General features: G+C 40.9%; 1 protein-coding gene across 1 annotated transcript in view; it reads right to left on the minus strand.

Moving 5' to 3' along the window:
- LOC145354095 (zinc finger protein 335-like) overlaps positions 1-26,129 on the minus strand; it is a 114,311-nt gene that overhangs the window by 80,319 nt on the left and 7,863 nt on the right. The window contains exons 8-16 of the mRNA XM_080205225.1: positions 25,413-25,568; positions 25,043-25,283; positions 20,803-20,939; positions 19,503-19,659; positions 18,867-18,964; positions 17,094-17,189; positions 6,404-6,531; positions 1,791-1,886; positions 238-459 (exon numbers count right to left, since the gene is read on the minus strand). Coding sequence (XP_080061351.1) covers positions 238-459; positions 1,791-1,886; positions 6,404-6,531; positions 17,094-17,189; positions 18,867-18,964; positions 19,503-19,659; positions 20,803-20,939; positions 25,043-25,283; positions 25,413-25,568 — 1,331 coding nt within the window. The remainder of the gene's footprint in view (positions 1-237; positions 460-1,790; positions 1,887-6,403; positions 6,532-17,093; positions 17,190-18,866; positions 18,965-19,502; positions 19,660-20,802; positions 20,940-25,042; positions 25,284-25,412; positions 25,569-26,129) is intronic.

Consider the following 26,129-nt stretch of genomic DNA (forward strand, 5'->3'; position numbering starts at 1 on the left):
TACCATGGAGGGATATGGGGAACAGCTGGGAAAATGGAGATGAAACTCAAGATCAGCCATGATTGTACTGTACTGCAGAATAGGCTTGAAGGGCTATAATGTATATTCCTGCTCCTATTTCTTGCATTCTTGTATTTCTAATTCATCTAATGGATAGTGGTATGCAAAGCATGCAACTACATTTTTTAATTATATTGTGTTGCTGGATTGTCAGCCTATAGTTCCTTATTTCCATACCATAGATTGTTCTGAGCTCTGGCCCACACCAGAGTCAACACCTGAGCCATTGTCGGCCTCAGATGCCATGCCAAGAGTGGTTACTGTGTCACTGCTGTCTGCAGATACAGCCTCCGATGTCTCCACTGCCATGCCACTCTCTGAAGGTTCCTCCTGTCCTGAGGGAGCAGCGTCACTGCTGCTCTGTACCGCGTTCTCCTCCAGCTCCATCATTTCACCTCTCTGTTACAAGAAAGTCTGCAATAAAAAGCAACAACAGGCAGGGTCAGACAGGGCTTTTTATTAGCAAATGTTACTGTGGTAATGCCCAAGAATCCAGGGTTAATATCAAGTGTCACCAGAAAAAGAATACCTCTTTATGGTCAACTCCAAAGCCCCATGAATGACTGATACTGCATATTTTCAACACAAAATAAGAAAAAGAAAACAAATCAGGAGTTAAATTGTTCATATATCAAACTTAAGACTTGTAAAATAAGAACTTCTGAATACATTTTAATTGGTTCCATTCCAATTATCTTGTTAACCATCTCTCCCTTCACTTTGGTTTTTGCACCCTACTAAATCTGGCAATTTAAACCATAACTTTAAAAAGTTTCTTCCTCTTCAATCCAAAATGACTGGTGGAAGCAACTTTAAAGGGCATGGACATGCTTGACAGGCCATTTTCTTCCTCAGCAAATGAAAAGCACATATTTTCATGGCCTCACGACACCCCAAAGCACCAAACAGCCAAAGAAATACTTCTGTTGTGAAGTACAGCAGGAAACTCACGCATAGCTTGGTCCCCCAAATAGCAATGAGAAATGATCGGATAGTCTGTGTTGGTCCAAGGGTAAATAAATATTGTCCGAGACACCGGGATAAACTCCTTTGCTCTGCTGGAAAGTACTGCCATTTTATGTCTTCTAATCTTTTACATCTTCCCAAGATGAACAGATGGAGCCTCAGTTTAAGATTTAACTGAAAGACTACACCTTTATTTAAAATTGCAGAAACCTTACAGTGCAGGAGACCATTCAGCCCAGAGTCTGCACCAACAACAAGCCCACCCAGGCCCTATCCCCATTTAGTTACCCTGCTAATCCCTCTAAACTATCACATCCTGGGACACTAAGGGTTAATTTGGCACGTCCAATAAACTTAATGCATGCATAATTCGGACTGTGGGAGGAAACTGGAGTGCCCAGAAGAAACCTATGTAAACACAGAATGTGCAAACTCCACTCACAGTGGCCCAAGTCGGGAATCGAACCCAGGTCCTTGGAGTTGTGAGGCAACAGTGCCACCCTCCAATAATGCAAAGCAAAACCTCTGGGCTGGAATTTGCACTTCCAATCTTCGCACTCAGGAGGCAAAGTGAGACTGACTCTTTCCTATTAAAAGGAGTATGTCACATGAAAGACAAATGAATCCACTTCCAATATACTAATAAATTGAAAGAGTGTTGGGAATCAAAGCAGAGCATTCTGGAAACGTAGCACATTATCAGCATTATCCAAAATGACTTTGGAAGCAATTTTAAGCAAAGAGCATGTACAGGCTTGACATACCTTTGAGAGAAATATCTTCGCCACTGCAAAATTCTCATCTTCATGAGTTATGGTTAAAATGCGAATGTCTGGGAACATGCGGGGTAAGTTATCAACCTGAAGTGTTCATAAGTGTTTTACTCAATGTAAAAACTAACAAGTTGTTGGAAGCTGCAAAGAGTAGAGCCTTCACAGAAAATAGTGTTTGCAACCTTTCAGATCCTGTCACCTTCAGTCTGCTGTTCCACTTGATCTTTGCAAGGAGTATAAAAAATAACCCTTAGAAAAACACAAATTGTATTAGCAGGAGGTTATAACTAAAAGCTACAATAATTACCAACTTGATCCTTTATACCTATCAAACTAGTTCACATGCTATGGGATTCACTATGGTGCTGTATTAGCACTGTGTCCTGGCCAATATTCATTCATCAAGCAACATTACCAAACGAAAAAATCTGGTCATTGCTTAGTTGCTTTTGAGCAAATATATTAATGAATGCTACCGTACCTTACACTACAACAGGGGCTACATTTCAGAGGTACTTAGTTGGCTGCAAAATGCTTTGAGGCGCCCTGGGTTGGAAAAGGCTCCATACAAACACAAGAATGTCTATTCTGCCCTTGCTTGATCAGTGTATAAATCCGGTGACGTTAGCAACGCATGCATGTTTTCTGCCTCGAGGGCACAACAGAGCATCTTAGGTGTCCAACTTATTTTCAAGCAAGAGTTTCATTTCCATACTGCATTTTAAGATTAATTTTTAAATTTGGGTCATTCTAATCCAAATTCAATAAAGACTAAACGTAGGCTTTTGGTCAGAATGGTCTGTTTTTGAGCTACGAATAAAGAGCTGAGATTGAGATGGATTTCATCTGAATCATTGATAGTCTTTCTTTCAAGGAGGGCATAATCTTAATAATTAGAGCTAGCTCATTTGAATGAAATCAAGTACTTTTTCCCCCACAAAGAATCATGGAATTTTGGAACCCATCCTGCAACTGGCTGCACATGCAGCATCAATTGAGACTGAAAGATTTGTTATCAAATCTATCAAGAAATGTAGAACAAAGGCAGGTAAATGGGGTTGAATTACAGACCAGCAGTTTAATTGAATGACAGAACAGGCGTAAAGGCTGAATGGTCTCCTCCTGTTCCTAGTCCTCCAGATGTTGATTGACTTGCTGCAGGTGGCAGTTCTTACTGGTAATGTTATGTATTGGTTTAACTACTGATATAATTAATGTTCCAGTCACATTTTGAAAGTTCTTTAAAGTTTATTGTAAATCAAAAATCACATTCCCCAATTCAATGTTGAAGTGACAATGCAACAGGTTCAAGGAAGAACATAAGAACTAGGAGCAGGAGTAGGCCATCTAGCCCTTCGAGCCTGCCCCACCATTCAATAAGATCATGGCTGATCTGAAGTGGCTCAGTTCCACTTTCCCACCTTCTCCCCATAACCCTAAATCCCCTTGCCTATCAAAAACCTATCTACCCACGTCTTAAATATATTTAGCGAGGTAGCCTCCACCACTTCAACGGGCAGAGAATTCCAGAGATTCACCACCCTTTGTGTGAAGAAGTTCCTCCTCAACTCTGTTCTAAACTGCACCCCCCCTTATCTTGAGGCTGTGCCCTCTAGTCCTACTGTCCTTTCTGAGCGGGAAGAACCTCTCCACCTCTATCCTATCCATCCCAATCATCATCTTGTACGTCTCAATGAGATCTCCCCTCATCCTTCTAAACTCTAACGAGTACAAGCCTAGTTTATTCAGCCTCTCCTCATAGTTCAACCCCCTCAACTCTGGTATCAGCCTAGTGAACCTCCTCTGCACTCCCTCCAAGGCCAAAATATCCTTGCGTAAGTGCGGCGACCAAAATTGCACACAGTACTCCAGCTGCGGCCTCACCAGTGCCCTGTACAGTTGCAGCAAGACCTCCCTACTTTTATATTCAATCCCCCTCGCTATGAAAAAGAGGTGAAGATTGACTGGCAGTTAGAGGAGCAGCCTAGGGTCCAAAATTTGATGTTTACAGTGATATCAGCAATTGTTTTTTTGTCTTTCCCTATGGCCAAGTCACAACGCTTTTGTACATGGAAATCTGGCCTCAGAGAGCATCCAGTGCTCATCTCAGTGTACAAGGTAGGAATACAGGAAACACTGTTTATGTCAATTTCTGTTGCCACGCATATTTGTGATAGGAATAAGTATATAATTCCCCAGTAATCATGGGTGCACACTAGTCAAATGTGTAATTTACAACACAGCCGAGTCCAACAACCACATTCGTGGGTTACTGAATAGTAATCAGGAATAGGAACCCTGGATAGTCTTTGCCTTTAGCACTAGAATTGAGTACAAGTAATCCTCTCCCCTGCTGTAGCTGACTCAGCACAGAGGACTGACTGAATGTGGGACTTCCTTATTCTATGTGGCAGTTCAAGAATTGACAATGCATTGAGGGGCAGCACAGTGGCTAGCACTGCTGCCATACAGCACCAGGGATAAAATGTCAGAGAGTTGGTGCAGAGTCAACGGCCTCATTCTGCAGGGATTCTATGATTTGCCATAAATAGCAACATGGATCGTGCTTACTTCTTTAAAATATATTTTGAAGCAAAATGGAAACATCATGTGAATTCTAGCTTTCTCAACCACAGCTGTTGGTTTTATTACATTGCCAAGGCTGCAAATGAAACATGAATCGACATGCAAATCAGACACAGAACAAGGGCTGCTGAAAAGCAATGGTTGTGTTTTTTCTAGTTTTAATTATTTTTTCTTGGCAATGCATTTCATTTAAGACTAGTAAATTCACATTTGGAACATAGGAAAATTCCAGAATGGAGACCGAATCTTCTGCTCTGCCTTGAAGGCCCTCCAAACGTCTCACTTTTCTCGCCAACTCTTTAACCCTCCTAAATTCTTGACTCACTACTGAAGGTGTCCCACTTTGTGAGCTGCAATGGCAGGTTTTCCTCTGTTAATGGTACTGTACAATTACAAATCACTGAATGGCCAAAATCATCTGGGTTCAAAATAAAACTTTTGAATGGACTTACTTTATGTTAAGTTGATCTTTCTCCACACCCTAGTTATGATGTGTGGGTTAGGTGGATTGGCCATGACAAATTGCCCATTAAGTTCTGGGATGCATAGATTAGAGGGATTAGCAAAGTAAATATATGGGTTATGGGGATAGGCCCTGGGTGGGATGATTATTGGTGCAGACTTGATGGACCAAATGACCTCCATCTGCACTGTTAGGTTTCTATGATTCTATGTGACAATAATAAATCAAATCAAAAACCCTGGAAGAGTGGGAGAAAGGAAAACCGTGTTTCAGCTGCAGGTGGTCACAGATGGTTTTGGCAGCATGGGTCCAGGTTCTGCAAGTAACTCTGCAGTTGCAGAAGTTTGGGCATGCAGTTGGGGGAAAAAGAGAACTCACTCTTATATTCCGTCAAAGTTTAAACGCAACAAATATTTGAAACATGACCAATTTGTGTTTGTCGTAGAAATGTCTTGTCTCACATAATATACAGCAATTTCCACGTGTAAATGTTTCAACAACGCAATCCATTAGATACCCTGCATCACATTCACACGTTAATCAGTTTATGATACATATTGTACAGCTGAAATCCCTCTGGGACTCAATTTCCCAAAACATTGGATGCAATGAGAACTTTCAAACTTGTTCTTTCAGTGGCTCAATACTTATTGTACCAAATTTGCCATTTATTTCCAATGCTGCAACCATAACTTTACCGTTCTGTCCATTTGATACCAAAACGTTAGCATTTATTGTTTCACTTTGTCTGTCTTCTCAGAGGCAGTGAATAAAATCTTCAGAGAAATGGAACATTTGACCACCTGCACCACCATTGTTACTTATGCCGTCAGACCCCAGATAACTTGACTTGCAGAAGTCTGGGCAGTCATTCTAATGTTAAATAGAATCTATTTTGATCCAAGTATCTCAAAAATAAACTACATAAGCTACATAAAAGAACGTTTATTTGTCTCTATTGATTACCAAATCTTATAGTACAATGCCTAATCAGCCCCATTGTGCTTGTGTCAGTTTCAGTGAATCCCACTCTTATTCTTTCCCCATAGGCCCACAAACATTTACCTTCAAATATTTAAATTTTTGAAATTTGCTATTGAATTCACCATAATCATAAATTTCAAATATTATCATTCGAATGTAATACAGATCTTGTCAACTGCAAATGGTGAGAGGCATTAGCCTGTTGGCTTAATTTCTGCATTTCATGCTAAATTTCTCAACCCTTCTGTACTAGTGGCATTAACATTGCTGATGAACTATTCACATTGTGTTCAACGTTATAAACTTTAGCCCATTACCTCTGCCGTCATTTTGGTAGCCAACACTGCTTAACACCCAACCCAAAATTTTAACTTCAAGAGCCCCATAATCCAGCAAACCATAAATTTAGTAAATAGTAATTAGCAGTATAATAACAGGGTGCGGCTGCCACCTATGTTTGAGCAGATTTCCAGAAATTTCTACACTCAAACCTAGTCAACATTTTTTAAAAACACAGCAGAAATAAATCAGCTTGGCACTTGGTCCCAACACCACCATCATAGTATGTTACCCAAAAGGCAATAAGCTCCTCCTTACATGCAACACTCTGGTCAGGGATCAGCTGCCACAGATGGGCAGTTCGTAGAATTTTTACCCAATGACATTCCTGGCAGCCTTTCTGTAATATTCCAGTAAAAGCTATGCAACAACCAAGAACATTCGGTCAAACTAAACTTGGACAAAGGCAACAGGACTTAGTCAGGATTACAATTCAAGTTTAACTAACTTACTACTGAATGCAATTGGCTTTGAAAACAAATCAAACTTCAATTTGCTTTCACAGATATGAAGTGTAAACTTGAAAATGAATGATCAAAGCAGATGATGAGGAGAATCTAATTACAATTTCTACCCTGGTGAAAATTAATTATTTTCTATTAATCTTCAACAAGCCTTCTTTCCCTACAAATACACCTCCTACTGTATGTAACTTGCCTGATAAAGTATATATTCAAGTTGCTGCCTGTGGCACTTCTGTCAAATAACACTTCTGTTTGGCTGTTGCCTTCCTGTTTCTACCATCAACCGTCCACTCTGCTTTAGCTGCTACCCATCATGTATGCTAGTGCCTCACAGCAGCAGCGATCAAAAAATTCAAAACAAACCTATAGCATGCAGTGTATCAGGATTGTGACCATCATACCCTTACTTGCTCAAACCTCCCCCTTGCTGTCAGTGTCCTCCACATTGCACTCCTCTCCCCTCCACTAGCCCTCAGTCAGAGTCCAATCCACTGCCCTCCCTCACCCAGTGAGTTCCAACCACTGTGCCATGTTGCCACCCAGTGTCCCCACACCCCATGCCCCCTCACCTTCCCTAACCCCATGTCCCTCCTCCTTGCCCCCTAACCCCATGCCCCTCCCCATGCCCCCTCACCCCCCCAATCCCATGCCCCTCCCCATGCCCCCTCACCCCCCCAACCCCATGCCCCTCCCCATGCCCCCTCACCCCACACCCCTCCCCATGCCCCCTCACCCCATGCCCCTCCCCATGCCCCTCACCCCTCCCTAACCCCATGCCCCTCCCACATTGCCCCTCACCCCTCCCTAACCCCATGCCCCTCACCCATACCCCCATCCATGCCCCCTCACCCTCCCTAACCCCATGCCCCTCACCCTCAACCCCATGCCCCTCACCCTCCCTAACCCCATGCCCCTTACCCATGCACCCTCACCCTCCCTAACCCCATGTCCCTCACCCATGCACCCTCATCCTAACTAACCCCATGCCCCTCACCCATGCACCCTCATCCTAACTAACCCCATGCCCCTCACCCTCCCTAACCCCATGCCCCTCACCCATGCACCCTCACCCTAGCTAACCCCATGCCCCTCACCCATGCACCCTCTCCCTGTCTAACCTCGTGCCCCTCACCCATGCACCCTCTCCCTACCTAACCTCGTGCCCCTCACCCATGCACCCTCTCCCTACCTAACCTCGTGCCCCTCACCCACACACCCTCTCCCTGTTTCTCTGCCCCCCCATGCTGCCCCCCGCTCTGCCTGTTCTCATTTCCACTCAGGCACTGAGCCGAGCTCCTATAGAGGGGGAGGGGGGGGTGATCCCGGGCCCTCAGGCCCCGCTCCGTCAGGCCGCCTTGGCCTCGCCTCCCGCGCCTCGCCCGCAACTTGCTTCCCGAACGGCCGCCCGTTGCTCACCTCCACTCCGGTGCTGCGGAAAGCGAGAAGTGCGGGACTGCCAACGCAACACCACTGCCCCCCGGCCGCTGACAAAGCTACACAAACAGGACGGCAATCTGGGAAGACGCCATATCGCCACCCCTAGCCGCAGCACCCACTGGGCCTTCTTTTGTATTCCTGAGCGCAAGGACCTGCTCTGGCAGCTGGGGCAGGGGGATGCTCGAAACCGAGCGCCAACCCTATCCAGAAACTCTGCTAACCCACACACAATTAATTAGACTCGGGAGGAAGCGATTGGAATTGTGTCCCCTGTGTGTGATCTGATAGGAAATTCGGAGGACTTTTTTTTGTAAATGTGTGGATGTGGACATATTTAGCCGGGTTTAATCGGTGAAGCGGCCGCGGTGGCAAAACTTCTGACGTAGGTTGCGTTTGACGTCATGCGCGCGCCGTTGTTCTGACGTCACGAATGTGACGTGCGTCTGACGTCAGATACCAGCAGCCTGAATGATACAACATTGGTCCCACAGGGGGGCCAGGTTGAAAGGAGCAGTAGCAGTGACAAATCCAGAGCCATCTAGCCAAATGCCTCTTTTTCTATTGAGCCAGTATTGTTGAAGCAGAACTTTAATTGAGGTTCCCCACCCCCCCATCCCATTAGTTTTTTTTAAACCATGACCATTAGTTTTTTTTATTTTTCAAAGTCAATTTGTTGGAAATACCAAGAGGTTGATGAGACATCAGGCACCTTGATGGATGACAGGACCAATGCTCTCACTCCCTATCCAAGAAGGTTTAAGAATACTGTAATAACAAAGAAGGGAATATGGCAAATTTAGTAGTAATCTTAGTAATCCAAACATCTGGACCAATGCTCCAAAGAGATTTCAAACCCCCAGCACAGTGCTTGCAGAAATTTATCCATTAATTTACAAACCTAGATTAAAAATCTGCAGTAGGATTTTACAGCCTCACTCTTCCCAAAACTGTAAAATCCGACTTGAGGTCAATGGACCTCCCAACGGTCCGCCTCTCGCCCACTCCAATTTCCGTGACGGGGGGGGGGGGGGGGCGGGCAGTAAAATTCAGCCCTAGTGTCAGTCACAATAATCATGAAACTAACATATTGCCTTAGTACTGATCTGGTTTACTAATGTCCTTTAGGGAAGAAACTGCCATCCTGACTTGGTTTGACCTATATGTGGCTCCAGACCCATAGCAAAGTCTTTAACTTTTAACTGCCCTCTAAAGATTGAGAATGAAGATGTTTGTAAAGTATTCTCTTCCGGTTAGTTTTATAGTTGTCCACTATCAATTGCAACTGGATTTGGCAGGCATATAGATCCGTTTGTAACAGAATCACTTAGCTCTTTTTATAATATGCTACTTCTTCCATTCATCATGCATGTAGCCCTGTTGTAGCTTCACTTTGTTAGCACCTTATTTTTATGAACCACGTTTAGCACCATTCTCGACTCCTCTGATACTAAAGCATACCATGCCTACTTGCAACAAGGCATGAACAACACCGGGCTAATATGTGGCAAATACCATTCATGTCACACAGACATGAAGTGCCGCACAATGACCATCTCTATCAAGAGAGAATCCTGACACATTACATTTGATGAATATGATTCATCAACAACCTCAGAGTTACCATTTATGTAACTAACCAGCTGTATAAGTACTTTGGCTACAGGAGCAGGCCAAAGGCTGGAAATTCTGTGAAAAGTAACTCACTTCCTGATGAAGCATTCACATGGCACAAGTCAGGAATGTTGTGGAATACTCTCCACTTGCCTGCATGAGTTCAGAAATGGCAATTGGCAAGAGTCTCAACACCTTCCAAGACAAAACAACACACTTGATAGCACCCTGTTCACTCACTTAAATATTCACTTCCAAGACAGTGGTAACAGTGTGTACCATCTTCAAGCTAGATTGCAATAGCTTGCCAAAGTTTTTTTGAAAGCATGTTCCTCTATCACCTAGAAGAAGAAAGGCAGCATGCACAAGGGGGTACCACCACCATCAAGTCACACACCATCCTGACCTGTGACTATATTGTCGTATCTTCACTGTTGCAAAATTAAAATCCTGGAAATCCTTTCCTAACAGTACTGAGGAATTACCTAAGCCATATGGACTGCAGAGGTTCAAGCAGTCACTCCTCTCCCATTTTCACAAGGACAATCAAGAATGACAATAAATGTTAGTCTTGGTAGAATAGCTCACATCATATGAGCGAATATAAAAAAAACACAAATTGGATACAGAAAGAGAAATGGAAAGATTGGATTAAGTTAGAGAAATGAGGCAGGGCAGCAAAGTAAGAGAATAAACAATATTATCTAACTAGGAATGAAACTCCAGTTTCAGTGTTCCCTTTCTTAATCAGAGAGATTGAGTTAGTTTACAGGGACATACAATGTTTCCTTTATCAGGATGCTTATATCATTAAGCCTTAGCTCTAACTTATTGTTGAGATCAATTTTTGTTCAGCAGTGCAAATGGAACAATATCTTGAAACCCGGAAACTGTTTGATAGTGAAGTCTCGATTATGCTCTGTAACCTGAAGTGTCAGACATTGTACTGTATAGCAGTTGATGGCAATTCACATTCCATGCTGCACATTTTCCACACTGCAAATTGTGAGGTGAATTACGTTATGCATTAAACATGGTGTTAATTTCCAAGCAAATGTCCAGCCAATAAAGTTTTTCACTTCTGTCATTTATGCATGGATAGACTAGTCAGTTATGTTGATAATTTCCATCAACAACCAAAGAAAGTATGAAAACCCAAGACGTAATTTATTCGTCTTATCTTCTATCTGCTGCCTAATTTTGCCCTTAACAAAAGCTGTTAGCCCAATCCAGCGAACAGGAACTGAAAGCATCAGGTATATCTCAGTGAAAGCACACTCTCATCTAAATCCTAAGATTGTGGGATGAAGTCCCACTGAAGATTTGAGCAAATAGCCAAAGCTGACCATAGTGCTGAGGGTGTGGTACACCACCAGAGGTGTAGCTGCCATAAAAGGTCCTGTGGCAGTTTTTTTTAGAATTTTCCCTGAACCAACAGCACTTAAAAAGTAGGGTCATTACCAATCTTTTGATAGTCATCAGATTGCTGACTGACAAATTGACTGCCATATTGTTTCCCTTTCACAAAACCAAGTTACTGTATTTGATTGTCTTGAATTTTTCTAAATGCCCTGCCATAACATTCTTAACAATAACTTCTAACACCCTTATGACAGATGTTAAGATCCATTATTAATTCTAAAGACTCACTTTCTTGGGACCGACACTCACTTTGTTAACCCTTTTTTAAATATCTAGAGAAATTCTTATTACCCATCTTTATATTCCTTGCTAGCTTTCTCTCATACTCTCATTTTTGTCTTCTTATTAATCTTCTTGTCATTATTTGCTGTTCTTTATACTTTGTACAATCTTCTGATCTGCTACCTGTCTTTGTGCAATGGATGGTGGGTCGCCCCCTTGGAATTTATTTTTCTCATCGGAATATATCTATACTGTGTACTCTGAAATATTGTTTTGAATGTCGCCACTGAATCTCTATTGACTTTTCCCTTAACCTCATTTGCCAGTTCACTTTAACCATCTCTGCTTTCATTCCCACATAACTGCCCTTATTTAAAGTTAAAATACCAGTTTTGGACCCACTGTTCTCTCCCTGAAACTGAAAGCAAAATTCACTCACAGTTGCAACTCCCAGAAGTGCCTTCATTGAGGTTATTAATTTATTCTATCTTGTTGCACAATCCCAGGTCTAGTATAAACTGCTCTCTGATTGGTTGCAGAATCTGGTGTTCTAAGTTGTAAGAGGGCTTCAAACAAATTATTGGAGGCAAGGGATCAAATTAGACTGTTAGGCAACTCAATCCTGAAACGTTCTATGAACTCCTCAGTTAGATTACCTTTACCCATCTGATTTTTCCAGTTTAAAGAGTAGCTTGTCTTTACTCTTTGATTTACTGCATTTTCCCAAATTTGATCTCTAATTAGGTTAGGTTAATTGGCCACGCTAAGAAATTGCCTCTTAGTGTCCTGGGATGCATAGGTTAGAGGGATTAGTAGGTATAATATGTAGGGATATGGAGGTAGGGCTTGGGTGGGATTGTGTTCGGTGCAGACTCGATGGACCAAAGGGCCTCTTTCTGCACCGCAGGATTTCTAAGATGATGAAGTGGTTTAAAACCCTATATACTTCCCTAGTTATGTGGTTCACAGGAATACCAGTCCCAGCAAAGATCAGGGGTGGGATTTTATGGCCTCGCTTGAGCAAGACCAGAAGTTCTCACCCAAGGTCAACAGGATTCCCATTGTTGGTCCCATGCCCGCTTTAATTCTGTGACGAGCAGGGCGATAGAATTCTGGCACAGGTGTCGGCCATCCCAATAGTATAGATCCTACTTTCCTCAATACTGGTGCCAATGCCCCACAAACTGGAACCCTCTTCTCCCACACCTGTCTTTGAGACAAACATTGATTTCTCTAATCTTATTTGCCCTCTACCAATTTGCCCATGACTCAAGTAATAACCCAGAGATTATTACCCTTGAGATTTTACTTTTCAATTTAGTGCCTGGCTCCTCATAATCTTTATGCAGAATCTCTTTCCTAGTTCTACCTATGTCATTGCCTTTTGGATAGGCAGGCAATTATAATATGTAAATTTCTTATTAAGAGCTGCTGTAATTTAGGATTAATTGTGTCTAAAGGTTTCCTGGACTTCTTGTAACTCTCAGGGGAAATCAAGGGGAAAATAGAGGTTGAACAAGGAAGGAACAGGAAATCCTTTAAATAACGAGAGTTCACACCTACTTCCTTGCTGAGGACGAAGGTTTTCAGTTACTGCACTTGTTCTGAGAATGTGCTTTGATTTCTTTGATGATCATTTCTAATACTTTGGAGTCCAATGTCTTTGATCTATACTCTGTAGACTTAACCTCCAGTTCAGCCTGAGAACCACCTATATGAGTTTAGCTTAGGTGAAAGAAATGCACAGCAGTGGCAAGGAGCAGCAGCTGCCTTCTTCTCAACCACTACCTCTGTGCCCACCATCCCCCACTCCCCATGCTCCCACAACTCTCTCTCTCACAAACACACGCGCACACACAGCATTTATTCTTAGAGAACCAGCTTCCTTCAGATAACTGTGCAGAAGTGTCTCAGGAGGCTTGGATTTTCCTGCCAGGTGATTCCAGACATTTGCAGTCTCCTGAAAGAGTTCCTCCTGCCAAGTGAAACAGGTGGGCATGCATTGACAATGTCTGTCAAAGTCACCACAACCTTTAATTTCTTCACCTCTGGCTCCTTTCAGGGACCTGCACTCGGCATCCCACATGTACCCAGGAAGGCAGGGACTAATACACACTTCTCAACTGGTGAGGGCAGTCAGAATGAGCAGACATCTAGCTTTGCCACTGGCTGATTTCCCACAGATCCAAGGAATCATTCCATGGATCAATCAAGGCATCCCCAGATCATCCTGGAATTATCGCTAACTGACTCCATCAGTGTTTTGCTCATCTGCAACCACAAAAAGATTGTGTTTATGCCAGATATCCAGGGATCTGCAATGATGCTCCCACTTCGTGCCAGTTATGTTGCCCTGAGATTTTCTCAGAATAGAGTGTGTCTCCTTGAAATCAAAGGCTACCCTCTATAAATACAGCTGCTGACTCCATTGAAAAGCACAGAAAATGATTCCAAGGAGTGATATAATAGCAGCCACTTGCCCACCAGAGTAATCGTAGAACAAACAATCAGAACGTTGAGGATGTGTTTCAGGTGCCTCAAGAGAACTGGGAGTGTTCATCATTATGCATCAACTAGGGATTCCAAAATGATAATGGAGTGCTTTGGATTGCCTATCATAGTGCAACAATAAAGACTGGAGCAGCACGAGGACGAAAGGAACTGAGCACTCTGTCTTTTCAGCTGAGTAGGAGGAGTGATGTTGTAGCAATACCAAGAGACTCAGCTACCCAGGATGCCTGATTCAATCAAAGTTCAATGTATCCTGTTTGCTTCCTCAACTCCAACCCAAAACAATTTTACAATTAACAATTCATCAATTTCAGCCTCACTTATTGCTTGCCTTGACCCCTTGTCTTTTCACTCTTCTCAGGATGGAAGGCCACTTGTCAGGCAACAGGCAGGACCAGACAATACAGGAAATTGGAGCAAATAGATACATTTTATTGTACAGAAAAACTGAACAGAACGTTAATAATCAAACATAATATTAAACATGCATGTTCTTGCACAACTACAATTACTCACTCTTCCTTTCTCTACTACTGATGTATGGCAAAAAATTCTGTGGCTTTAGCAGCCTTAGAGATAGCCTGCTCAAATCCGTGTCCTGATTGCTCAGATAATGATGGCAGAAATCCTCTGTGTTTTTGAGCCTTTGAGGTCCCCTGCAATGACTATTCCACTGGTGTTTGTGTACTGATGGCCACTGGGACAGGAGGTAGCATATGTGGCTCTGAATTGTGGTGATGGGGCAGTATTGTTAGGCAATAGATGACAAGTGGAAAACTGCCACCACAATAGTTTTGACAATACAGGTGGTAGAGAATATAGGCAGGTGGGGAGGTTTCATTAAGGAGAAATTGTCATTACCCTACAGCCAGACTGTTGTTAATGCCATAATGTTGGTGCAATAATCAACAGTAGGTATGTAGACCTTTCATAGAATTTATACAGCGCAGAAAGAGGCCATTCAGTCCATCAACTTTTCACCAACTTTCCAACACAGCATCTTACCTTGGCACACACCTCTCCCCTCACTTGCCCTATCCCCATAGTCCCACTCACCTACCATGGCTAATCCACCTAACATCTTTGGACATGAAGGGAATATTTATCATGGCCAATGCACCTCATCTACATTTGTTTGGACTGTGAGATGGAACTGGAGCACCCGGAGAAAACCCTTGCAGATATAGGGAGAATGTGTAAACACCACACAGACAATCACCCAAGGCTGGAATTGAACTCAGGTCCCTGGAGTTATGAGGCAGTAGTGTGAACAACTGTGCCACCGTGCTACCATCATTATGGATGGTAAAGATTTTGTTCACTAGTGAACAGACATTCTGGAGGGAGATGCACAGACAGATGGTGAGAGAAAATTGTATGGGGTCAGCAGTAAGAGATGAGTTGCGTGGGAAGAGAATTGGCAAGATCAGCCCCAAGAGGGTCTACTGGGAGAAAAGGTTGACATGAGAGTAGAATGAGGTAATTGGGGTTACCATTCATAAGGAAATATCTCCCAGTTCCTCAAAGAGCCCCTCGGAGAATGCCAAGAGGGGTAAGGAGGGCATCTGTAGAGGTATTTAAGAGAGAATCAAACTTGGGAAAGCAGCAAGTGGGCAGGAAGATCATAGAGTATTGGAACATTGAGAGAGGGAATTGGGGAGTGAGAGTGGAGAAGTGAAAGGAGGCAACTTAGCAGGGTAAAGAGGAAAGAAGTAAAAAGCAGCAAAAAGCAACAAGAATGATGGAATAGGTCTGGAGAATATGCATCATGATTCAACCACACAATTAACAAGAAAAACACATTGTGAAGTGCAACAAGTGCTTTATTAGATGATAAGCATTCAAAATTAAAATAATTTAAGTTCAATTACATTGTTTAAACTTTAAATTAGTTCATATTAAAAAGCATGGAAAGTGTTGCTTGGAAATTCTTTTACATCCAAGAGATGGTACACTCAGTAATGGCAAATAAAACAAAACCCAAAAATAACAAGACATAAAATGTCAGCACCATATGGATATGCAGACTAAATTTTGTTGGACATGATCAGCATTTTAATAACACTACTGTGGTAAAGAAAAGCTACACTGGAAGTTCCAGAAACAATGAACAAAAGGGCCTTGTTCCATGCTGTCCGACCTCAATACAGAGATGAAAATCAATGGTAGGAGAGAGAACAACACCCAAATTTTCAACCTTTACAAACTAACAGTCAATGCGAGCTGTACAGGGAGGTTTCCTTCAGATGTCAAGGAGGTAATATGTGTAAGGCCTCTTTCCAAGTCCAGTGCAATCAAAGCAAAGCAGTGATTATCAGGCCAGATTGTTAGATATTTCACTATTATTTTTACTTGCCATCTGATGATATGATTGCTGGATGTGGCAATGGCTGTAAGCACGCTAACGTGGAGCAACACCAGTGAGATGCACAAACAGCATGACTATCATTGCAATGCATTTGTCCATTATACCGATCAACAGTATAATGTCAAACATCAAAGGAAAATCTATCCAAAAATCGTTCCCAAGTAGAAAAAATAAACATAGAAATTAGAATAAATAATAAATCTTGTTTAAGATATAAAAAGTATCTGTATTTGGAATAATCAATGATGTTTGGGTTGCCGTTAGGATAATGTTTTTTGACTATCTTTAAGAAAGAAATATTTGAGCCCTCTTACATTGTTGTAGCTAAGTCCATTACATGTCAGATAATAACAAAATAAGCAAATGTATTCCAGTGACAATCAGTGTGTATCCTTCTTTATATCTTACATTCCATCCACATGGATTTGCATCTTAATGTTTATGCCTCACGGAAAATGTCATACTGTTATAACTTAATGTTAGTTGCATGTAGAGTGAGAATTGCAAACAGAATTATACATTTATGTATCCAGCAGGCACTTTGACTCAGCCTGAATAATAATTCATGTAATAAAAAAGTCAATTAATTTATCTTTTACATGTGATGAATTTTTAAAAAATACTGCCAGTCACAGTCTAACCATTTAATTCAATTGCAGATTCAGTTTGATTGGGTTTTACAGTTTCAGCATCTCTCCTTGGTAAAATGTATGGCACAGATTTCTCATCCTTCAAGAATAAACCAAAACCCAGTCAAATTGAAATCAAAAGAGAACCAAAGGATTATACTGTGATCCCAAAATGTGACAGAATAATGTAAACACTTTAAATTAAGCAACAAATCTTCGATCAGATAATGTTGCTCCTGAGGTTGAGATTTTATTTACAATTCAGTAAGTTACGCATGATGTATCCCACAAAAGTAATCCGATAATTCTGTGTCATTTTCCAGAAGTACTTTGTTTGTAGGAAATAGATGTCCGCTGAAAAAGAATGGAGTAGAGAGGTGATGGATCATCTCACAGGGCAAAGGATTATATTGTGCACTCATATGATTTCTCTCTGTTTACTGTCCCAGCAACCCCCCACCCCACCACCAGACAATGATGTGCTGTATCCCCTTTGGTGTCATTATCAGGCTCTCAACTGTAAAAATATTTTTGATGTCAGATATTCTGTGATCCTATGTCAGCAAAAAGAGAGCAGCTTCATTGCCAATTCTTTGACTAGCTCTTCCTTGGGCTGGTCTCAAAGAGTGCAAGATCAATGAATTTATCTAAGGACCTACAGATTATAAAGCCCTTCATGCTGTATTATGTCAAGGGACAATTATTCATAACATTGATAAGATTTGTTTCCAAATGGCCAACAAACTGTTAACCAGCACAACATTGCAGGGACAAGTGCTGAGTCACATCACCACCTGGCATTGTTTGCTTCATATGAATAATAGGCAACAGTCTTCAATTGATTGTCTGTCAGAGGATTGCAAAATTTTGAAGAGAGTGTAGAGAAGATTTAGCAGATTTACACTAGCGCTGAATGCTTTCAGTTAGAAGGCGAGGCTAGAGATCAGTGAAGGTTAAGAGGAAATTTAACTGAGTTGTTCAAGATTAGGAGGGTTTTGGACAGAGTAAATAAGGAGAACCTGTTTCCTTTGGTGAAAGACAGCACAAAATTAAGAAAACTACCAAGGAGAAAAGGAGTCGAGGATACATTTTATTGTGTGGCATGTTCTGATTTGGAGTGCATTGGCTGAAAGGGTGATTGAGGCAGTTTTGATAATAACTTTGAAATCGCTTTGGATATGTACCTCAACAGAAAATAAAGTACAAAGCTATGGGGAAAGAACACTAGGTTGGGATTAATTGGATGGATAATTAAAAGGGACAGCTTGGGCATGATGCCTGAAATGGCCTCCTTGTGTGCTGTAAGTTATGGTGATAATATCAATGAAATGAAGAACTAATTTTTGGTTAAGTCTCAGTTATTTCTGTAAGTCGAATTGCATATCAGAACAAGTATTTGCTAAAGCAGCTCATGAGTTTTTTGCCTTTGTGATTAGATGTACACCATGTGGTCTGCTGGGCTGCACGTACAATAAAAAGTAATATCCCATGAATTTACAGAAATATAGATTTGTATATTTTGGTGTTCCAAGTTGGCATTTAACCCAAGTAATAGCAAAATGTGACCTTCTTTAAACCACCAGATGCATGACAACAAGTATGTAAGAAGTACTAGTGTAATTAGAACCGAGTTACCATGGGGCGGATTGCTCAAGCCTAACGAATTTATGTAGCTCACAGACTAAAGAGGAAAAAAGTGGCTTAAAATAGGAAGTTACTCTGAATCATCATGAAATACTGTTACTTATTTACTTTTGTTTAAATCAGAGACATGTAGAATTAAAATCAAGCAAATAGAGCGATTTAAAATCTGCTATGATGGATACTGTAATGTGTCTCTAGGGATCACATTCAGTAGGTTGTCAATAATGGCTAATGTTTTAATTACACAATATTACACAATAAACAGCACGTATTCCCTTTTATATTGTATGTAACTTCTTTTGTGATTAACAAATTTGGCTAAACAAAGAAGTTGGACCATACAACACTATTTGGCATTCAAAGCTATAACATGACTGAGAAACTTACTTTTGTGCTTGAATACACTGTCAGCATCAATAGGCACGTGGCGGAAAATCTTAAAAATTTCATCGATCCTACCAACTTTCTGTGAGATCAGGTCGAGCCTGAATGTCAGATTAATAACACTCAGTTAATTTCAGTGCAATTGTAACTGCTCAATTTACAAGTGCCATAAATCTACAAGAATAATTTTCAATTTTCTCTAAAAACAATTTCTGCAGAAATAATGCGTTAAATTAATTCACCACAACATCTCCTCCCCTACCCCTTCACCCTCCCACCACTGCCCAGAATTGTTATCCTGCGAACACATAGTTGTACATCTCAACAGCTTCTCTGCAACACTGCAACATCTTGTAAGGACACATGGCCAAGTATCTAACATTAATTCCCAAGCTAATTGTACCTATATACCTGAATTAATTCTGAACATTCATTGTCCAATTATTATTCACAAAGTGGTAAGGAAATTGAATGAAAGAAAGCCATCACAATGTCTACATTAGTACAAGATGTTACTTACAACAACAGCTTACATTTATACAACACGACTATTGTAGGAAATGTCTTATATTTACTAGTTGAGATTTAACTAAAATGTCACAATCCTAAAATTCTTGATTCTAATCATATTTTGCTCACCTCCAAACCTTCTGCCCACCAAAGAGCTGCACTTTCCTTTGTCCTTTCATAACTGCACCAAATACTCGTTCAACACTGGGATCAATGCCCAGTTTGCCAATGTCCCTGGGATAGCCTGGCTCAAGACTCTTGCCAGAAAATACCCAGTATGATCTCCCTGTCAGAAGAGGTGAAAAGGAACAGTTTAGTTTTCCTTGATTGCAATCATAAGGAACCGTTTTAACTTATTTAGCTTAGAAATGACTGTCAGCAACAAATAAGTATAACACCCTCATGTAACATTCCTTTGCCTGCTCTTTAAGTGATGGTACCAACTCAATTAAACAGCATGTTGCCTATGTTAAAAGGGAACAGAGAAAACAGGTAGTGTTAATTGTTCATTTGGTAACATTGCTGACAGCAAAATTTAGACTCAAATGTTTCACTTAGGAAGTGAATCCCTCAAACATGACAATTAGGTAAATTGACAAGGTTTTTGGCGTTTCATTTAAGCAATTTCGGATTAACGTAGGTGGGTGTAGCGATATGTTCCTCGACAAATGTTGATTAGAAAAACAATTTATGGTCAGTACAAAGAGTTGTCTGTCTAATCTTGAAGGAGGACTATGGATCCTTTTTTAAAAATTATTTACTCGTGAGATATGGGCAGCGCTGGCTGGGCCAGCTTCTATCGCCAATCCCAGATTGCCTTAGAACTGAATGGCTTGCTAGGTCATTCCAGAGGTCACTTGTGCCAACCACATTGCTGTGGATCTGGAGTCACATTCGACCAGACAAGGACAGCAGATTTTCTCCCCTGAAGGACATAAATGAACCAGATAGGTTTTTACAATAGTCAAAAATAGAAGTTAATTAGACTTCTAATTCCAGATTTTTATCAAACCCAAATTTTGCTATCTACCTTGGTGGGATTCAAACCTGGGATGCAGAGCATTATTCCAGATCTATGGGTTCCCAACCTAGTGAAAATACCACTGCACCACTGCTCATAAGTGTCTGTAAAGATGTTTGGAAACATTAAAAGCTCACATTTTATTGTTACTTAACGAGCTTAAAAGTTGACATTGTTTTATAAGATGCACTGGTCAATGGTAATCAAGTTCTATGTTCTTCTCCTACATTCTACGTTAAACTGATTCACACTTATTTGTGTGATAACATTTAAAAAAGGTTTCTGCATCAGAAGAATAGTTCCTCTATCCCTTAGATCCTTCATGTGAAGCCTGCCTCATGTCAGTTTGCCATAGCTTTGCCTAAATATTTGCTGGAGAATTATCCCTCATTAATAATTCAGACAAACCTGAGAAAATGTAGACCTTCTGCCTAAGTGTATCTTCAAATGCAGCATCAACTTTAGAAGGAGCTTTTGGCCACAGCTTTGCAATTGGAATTGGCCCCGTGATAGCTTTCTTTGCTGATGTAAATTTCCATACATATCTGGGAAAAGTGTAAATAAATTCAGATAGAGTGAATGCCCTCAAATCTCCAAGTATTCCCACACCAGGCCTCTGTATGGTTTTTGGTATTGCATTTTAAAAAGGACAGAGTGTGATTTGACAGAGTATTATGCCACTTATACATAGAAACATACACAGAAAATAAAGCAGGAGTAGGCCATTAGGCCCTTTGCGCCTGCTCTGCCATTCATTATGATCATGATTGATCATCAAATTCAATACCTTTACCCTACGTCCCCCCATATCACTTGATCCCTTTAGCATCAATAGCTACATCTAACCCTTTCTTGAAATCACACAATATTGGACTCAACTACTGTGGTACTGAATTTCATAGATTCACCACTTTCTGGGTGAAGAAATTTCTCCTCACCTCTGTCCAAAAGGGGTTGCTCCTTATCCTCAAACAATGACCCCCTTATTCTGGAATCCTCCACCAGTGGGAATATTCTTTCTGAAACTACCCTGTCTCATCCTGTGGGAATTTTATAATTTTCTATGAGATCCCTTCTCACTCTTCTAAACTCCAATGAATGTATTCCTAACCAACTTAGTCTCTCCTCATGTGACAAACCTGTCATCCCAGCAATCAGCCTGGTAAACCTTTGCTGCACTTCTTCTACAGCAACAACATCCTTCCTCAGATAACGGACATCAAAACCGCACACAATACTCCAGGGTTGGCCTCACCAACACCCATATATAATTACAGTAAAACATCCCTCTCCTTATACTCAGGTCCTCTCGCTTTGAAGGCCAACATGCCATTTGCCTTCTTTACTGCTTGCTTAACCTGCATAGTTACATTCAGCGACTGATGCATGAGGACACCAAGGACTCATTGAATACCTATCTCTTTCAAATTACACCCATTCAAGTAATAATCTATCTTCCTGTTTTCACTACCGAAGTGGATAACCTCATATTTATCCATACCATATCACATCTGCCATGCATATGCCCACTCACTAAGCCAGTCCAAATCATGTTGAAACATCTCTGCATCATCCTCACAGCTCACCCTCTTACCCATCCTTGTATTATCTGCAAATTTGAAGATAATATATTTAGTCCCCCCATCTGAATCATTAATATATAATGTGGACCTTACTGGTCAGAGAAAGACCCATTTATTCCAACACTGCTTCCTGTCTGCTAATCAGCTTTCCATCCATCTCAAGAAGCTTCGCGCAATCCCATGCGCTTTGACTTTATATAGTAATCCGCTTTGTGAGACCTTATTGAAAGCCTTCTAAAAATCTAAATAAACCACATCCACTCTACTAATTACATCCTCAAAGAATTCCAGTAGATTTGTAATGCATGATTTCCCTTTAATAAATTCATGCTGACTCTACCACTTCTTTCCAAATGCTGCTCCATTGAATCCTTGATAACAGACTCTAGCAACTCCCGTACAACTGACAGTAGGCTCACGTAGTTCCATAGTTCCCTGTTTGCATTCTACCTCCCTTTTGGAATATCAGGCTTATATTAGCTACTCTGCAATCTGTAGGAACTATTCCAGAGTCCAAAGAATTTTGGAAAATGACCACCAATGGATCTACTATTTCTAGGGCCACTTCCTTATATCCTCTGAGATGAAGATTATCAGGCCCTGGAGATTTATCTATCTTTAATCCCATTTACTTTCCTAAAACCATTTCTCTATTAATATTGATTTTTTTTTCAGCTCATCACAAACTTGTGTTTCTCAGAACTTCCTGTACATTACTCATGTCTTCCTCTGTGAAGACAAAAGCAAAGTATGAATTTAATTCCTCAGCCATTTATTTGTTCCCTGTTCTGAATTCCCCCATTTCTGATTGTAAGAGTTTGGTTTTGTCAATCTTGTTCTCTTTATGTACCTATAGAAACTTTTACAGTCACTTTCTCTGTTCCCCACCAGCTTACTTTCATGCTCTATTTTCCCCTTCCTAATCAATACCTTGATCTGGCTTTACTAAATTTTAAGCCGCTCCCAATCCTCAAGTCCGTCTTTACGTTCCCCACCATCTTATTTTCATACTCTATTTTCCTTTCCTTAATCAATTCCTTGGTCCACCTTTCTTGAATTTTAAACTGCTACCAATCCTCAGGTCCATTCCTTTTTCTTGCCAATTTTATGCTCCTTCTTTGAATCTAATACCATCTCTAATTTCCTTTATAAGCTAAGTTATTGCCAGGGTTCCCTTTCCACTCATGTGCCAAATAGGACTAAACTTTCTTGAGTACCTGACACTACCTGTCCACCGTCCTTCCTTTCAGTAATGTTTTAGCATAGCCAACTCATGCCTCATACCATCTTTATTGAGTTTTAGGACCCTGGTCTCAGAATTAACTACCTCACCATCTACCTTAATAAAGAACTCTATCATAACATGGTCACTTATCCCCAAGGGTTCTCTCACAATAGATTGCCAAACAATTCTTTCTCATTGAACAATACTCAGTTCAAGATGGCCTATTCCCTTGTTGGTTCCTCAATGTATTGGTCCAGAAAACCATCTCAGAAACAGTCCAGAAATCCCTCTTTTATTGTAATGTGACTAATTTGACTCTCCCAATCTACATGCAGATTAAAGTCACCTTAATCACAGTTGTTCATTTATCACACACATCTCTGATTTCCTGTCTAATACTACACCCAACATCACCACTATGGTTTGCTGGTCTGAATATCAGCCCCACAAATGTTTTTTGCCCTTGGTGTTTCTTAATTTGACCTATACAGATTTCCCACCATCTTACTAATATCTTTCCTCAATATTGTGTCAATACCTACTTTAAATCAACAATGCAACTCCACCATCGTTTCCTTTCTGTTTGTCCTTTCTAAATGCTGAATAGCCCTCAGTGGTTAGTTCTCATCCTTGATCACCTTGGAGCTATGCCTCTGTAATCCCAACTATATTATATCCCTTTACACCATCTAGACAACTAATTCATCCACTTCATTTTGAATGCTCCGAGCGTTCAGGTACAAAATCTCAAGGCTAGTTCTTTTAATGTTCTTTGCCTCATTCCTTTTTTTTATTGTGCCGTTATCTGATTCTAGCCCTTAATTTCTCTGTCTATCAGTTTTCTTATCCTTCTTGCTGTCTTTTTCTCTTGTTCTCAGTTCCCTGGTTTTGAATCTTTACGCTGGTTCCTATCCCCCTGCCACATGAGTTTAAACCCTCCCCGTAAATCTAGCACATATCCCTCTAAGGACATCAGTCCTGGTCCAGCCCAGGTGTAACCCATCCTGTTTGTACAGATCCCACCTCCCCCAGAACCAGCCCCAATGCCCCAGGAATCTGAAACCCTCCCCCTCACATCAACTTTTCAGCCATGTATTTATGCTATATAGCCTCCTGTTTCTACTCACATGTGGCACTGGTAGTAATCCTGGGATCACAACTTTGAGGTCCTACTTTTCAACTTGCTTCCTAGCTCTCTATGTTCTGCTTTTAGGATCACATCTCTTTTTTTTTAACCAATGTCATTTGTACCAACGTGTATCACAGCAATTGGCAGTTCAACCTTTCCCTTTAGAATGTTGCCAGGGTTATTAGAGATAAATTACAAGGTGAGGTTACTTAAATGAACATGCATTACCTGGAATAAAGAAAACTGAGGAATGATTTAATTGAGAATTTTTGGACTTTGAAAGAGTTAATAGGATAGACAGAGAGTGTCTAGGTGGGTAGTCTATGACAAGGGGTCATAACTGTAAAACCAGAGTCAGCTTATTCAGGAGAGAAGTTACAAAATACCTCTTCACACAAGGAGTAGGGGAACTTTGCAACTCACCCACAGAACCGATGCTAGCTCAATTAACAATTTTAAATCTGAGATTATCGATTCTTGCTATCCAATGATATTAAGGGATATGGAACCGAAGTGGATGAATTAAGTTACAATACATGTAAGATACAGCTATGATCTCCTTGAAGGGAAGAACAGGCTGGAAAGATTGAATGGTCCACTCTTGTTTCTGTGACCACATGGGATTCTCTATGAAGTCCAGATCACTTAAAAAATATGTTCTTTCTGCTTCCCCAAACTTGAAAATTGTAGTTCAAAATTATTATTGCTTACCCATTTTTGAAGAAATGGATTGTTTTCTTTATACTTGCAACAGCATTAAAAATATTCACTTTGCATATGTCTACACTTGGTTCGATTGTGGTCGTGGGTGACACAGTTGTTGAAATTGGTGCTGTTGTTGTTGAAGTAGGTAATGTTGAGCTCGGTTTCCATCCTTTGGTCGTGGTAGGCACAGTTGTTGAAACTGATTTCATTGTGGTAGAGGCAGATGATGTAGGGCCAGGATTCGGTCCTATATTCAAAATAAGGTAATGTGAGAACATCTACTACTACTATACTACTATAATTAGAAACATCTTGGCATTTCATTAAAAGGCTTTGACCAACTTTTTTTTAAGCAAAACAATGAAATTGACCATACCATAGAGATGCTGGATTCCTTCAATATCATCTTCAGATAATTTGAAGTTTTCTTCATATCGGTACTGTGGGTACATCAGAGCATCTTTGATACTGGAATGATCTAATCCCAGGGCATGTCCAAACTCATGAGCTGCTACCAAAAAGAGGCTGTATCCTGCATAAGAAGACCCATAAATTTGTCAATTGTTTGAATATTACTTGAATATTTGTCCTATCTCCCCATACCCTTACATCCTCTTAAACAAATCAACTCACTATTGTAGTCCATCTGGTGAGTCCCAGTGTAAGGAATTCATGTCGGTTTCATGATTTGACAGATAGTGCCATTGACTGAGCATTTATCTGAGTGGTTCATGCTAAATTGACCCTAGTGTCAGGGGATTAGAGAATAAATATGTGGAGTTACAGGGATAGGGTTTGAGTGGGATTGCAGACTTGATGGGCCAAATGGCCTCCTGCTTCACTGTAGTGATTCTATGATTCTATTATTTGAGCCTTACCAGTGTGTGTTGTCAGGCCATTTGGCTGTGAGTTGGCTATCACAGCTAATACTGATCATTTCCACATCTAAGATACACGCACACACACACACACACACACATACACACACACACATATTTCAGTCAAATCTAATGGATTGTGATTGGAAACTCAACAATGGCTCATTTTTCCCAGTCCTCATTCAAAGCTTCTAACATCAGTTACAGAATCTCCC

The sequence above is a fragment of the Carcharhinus amblyrhynchos genome, chromosome 16 (assembly GCF_965287045.1).
Source record: "Carcharhinus amblyrhynchos chromosome 16, sCarAmb.v2.hapA, whole genome shotgun sequence".
Taxonomy (NCBI): Eukaryota; Metazoa; Chordata; class Chondrichthyes; order Carcharhiniformes; family Carcharhinidae; genus Carcharhinus; species Carcharhinus amblyrhynchos.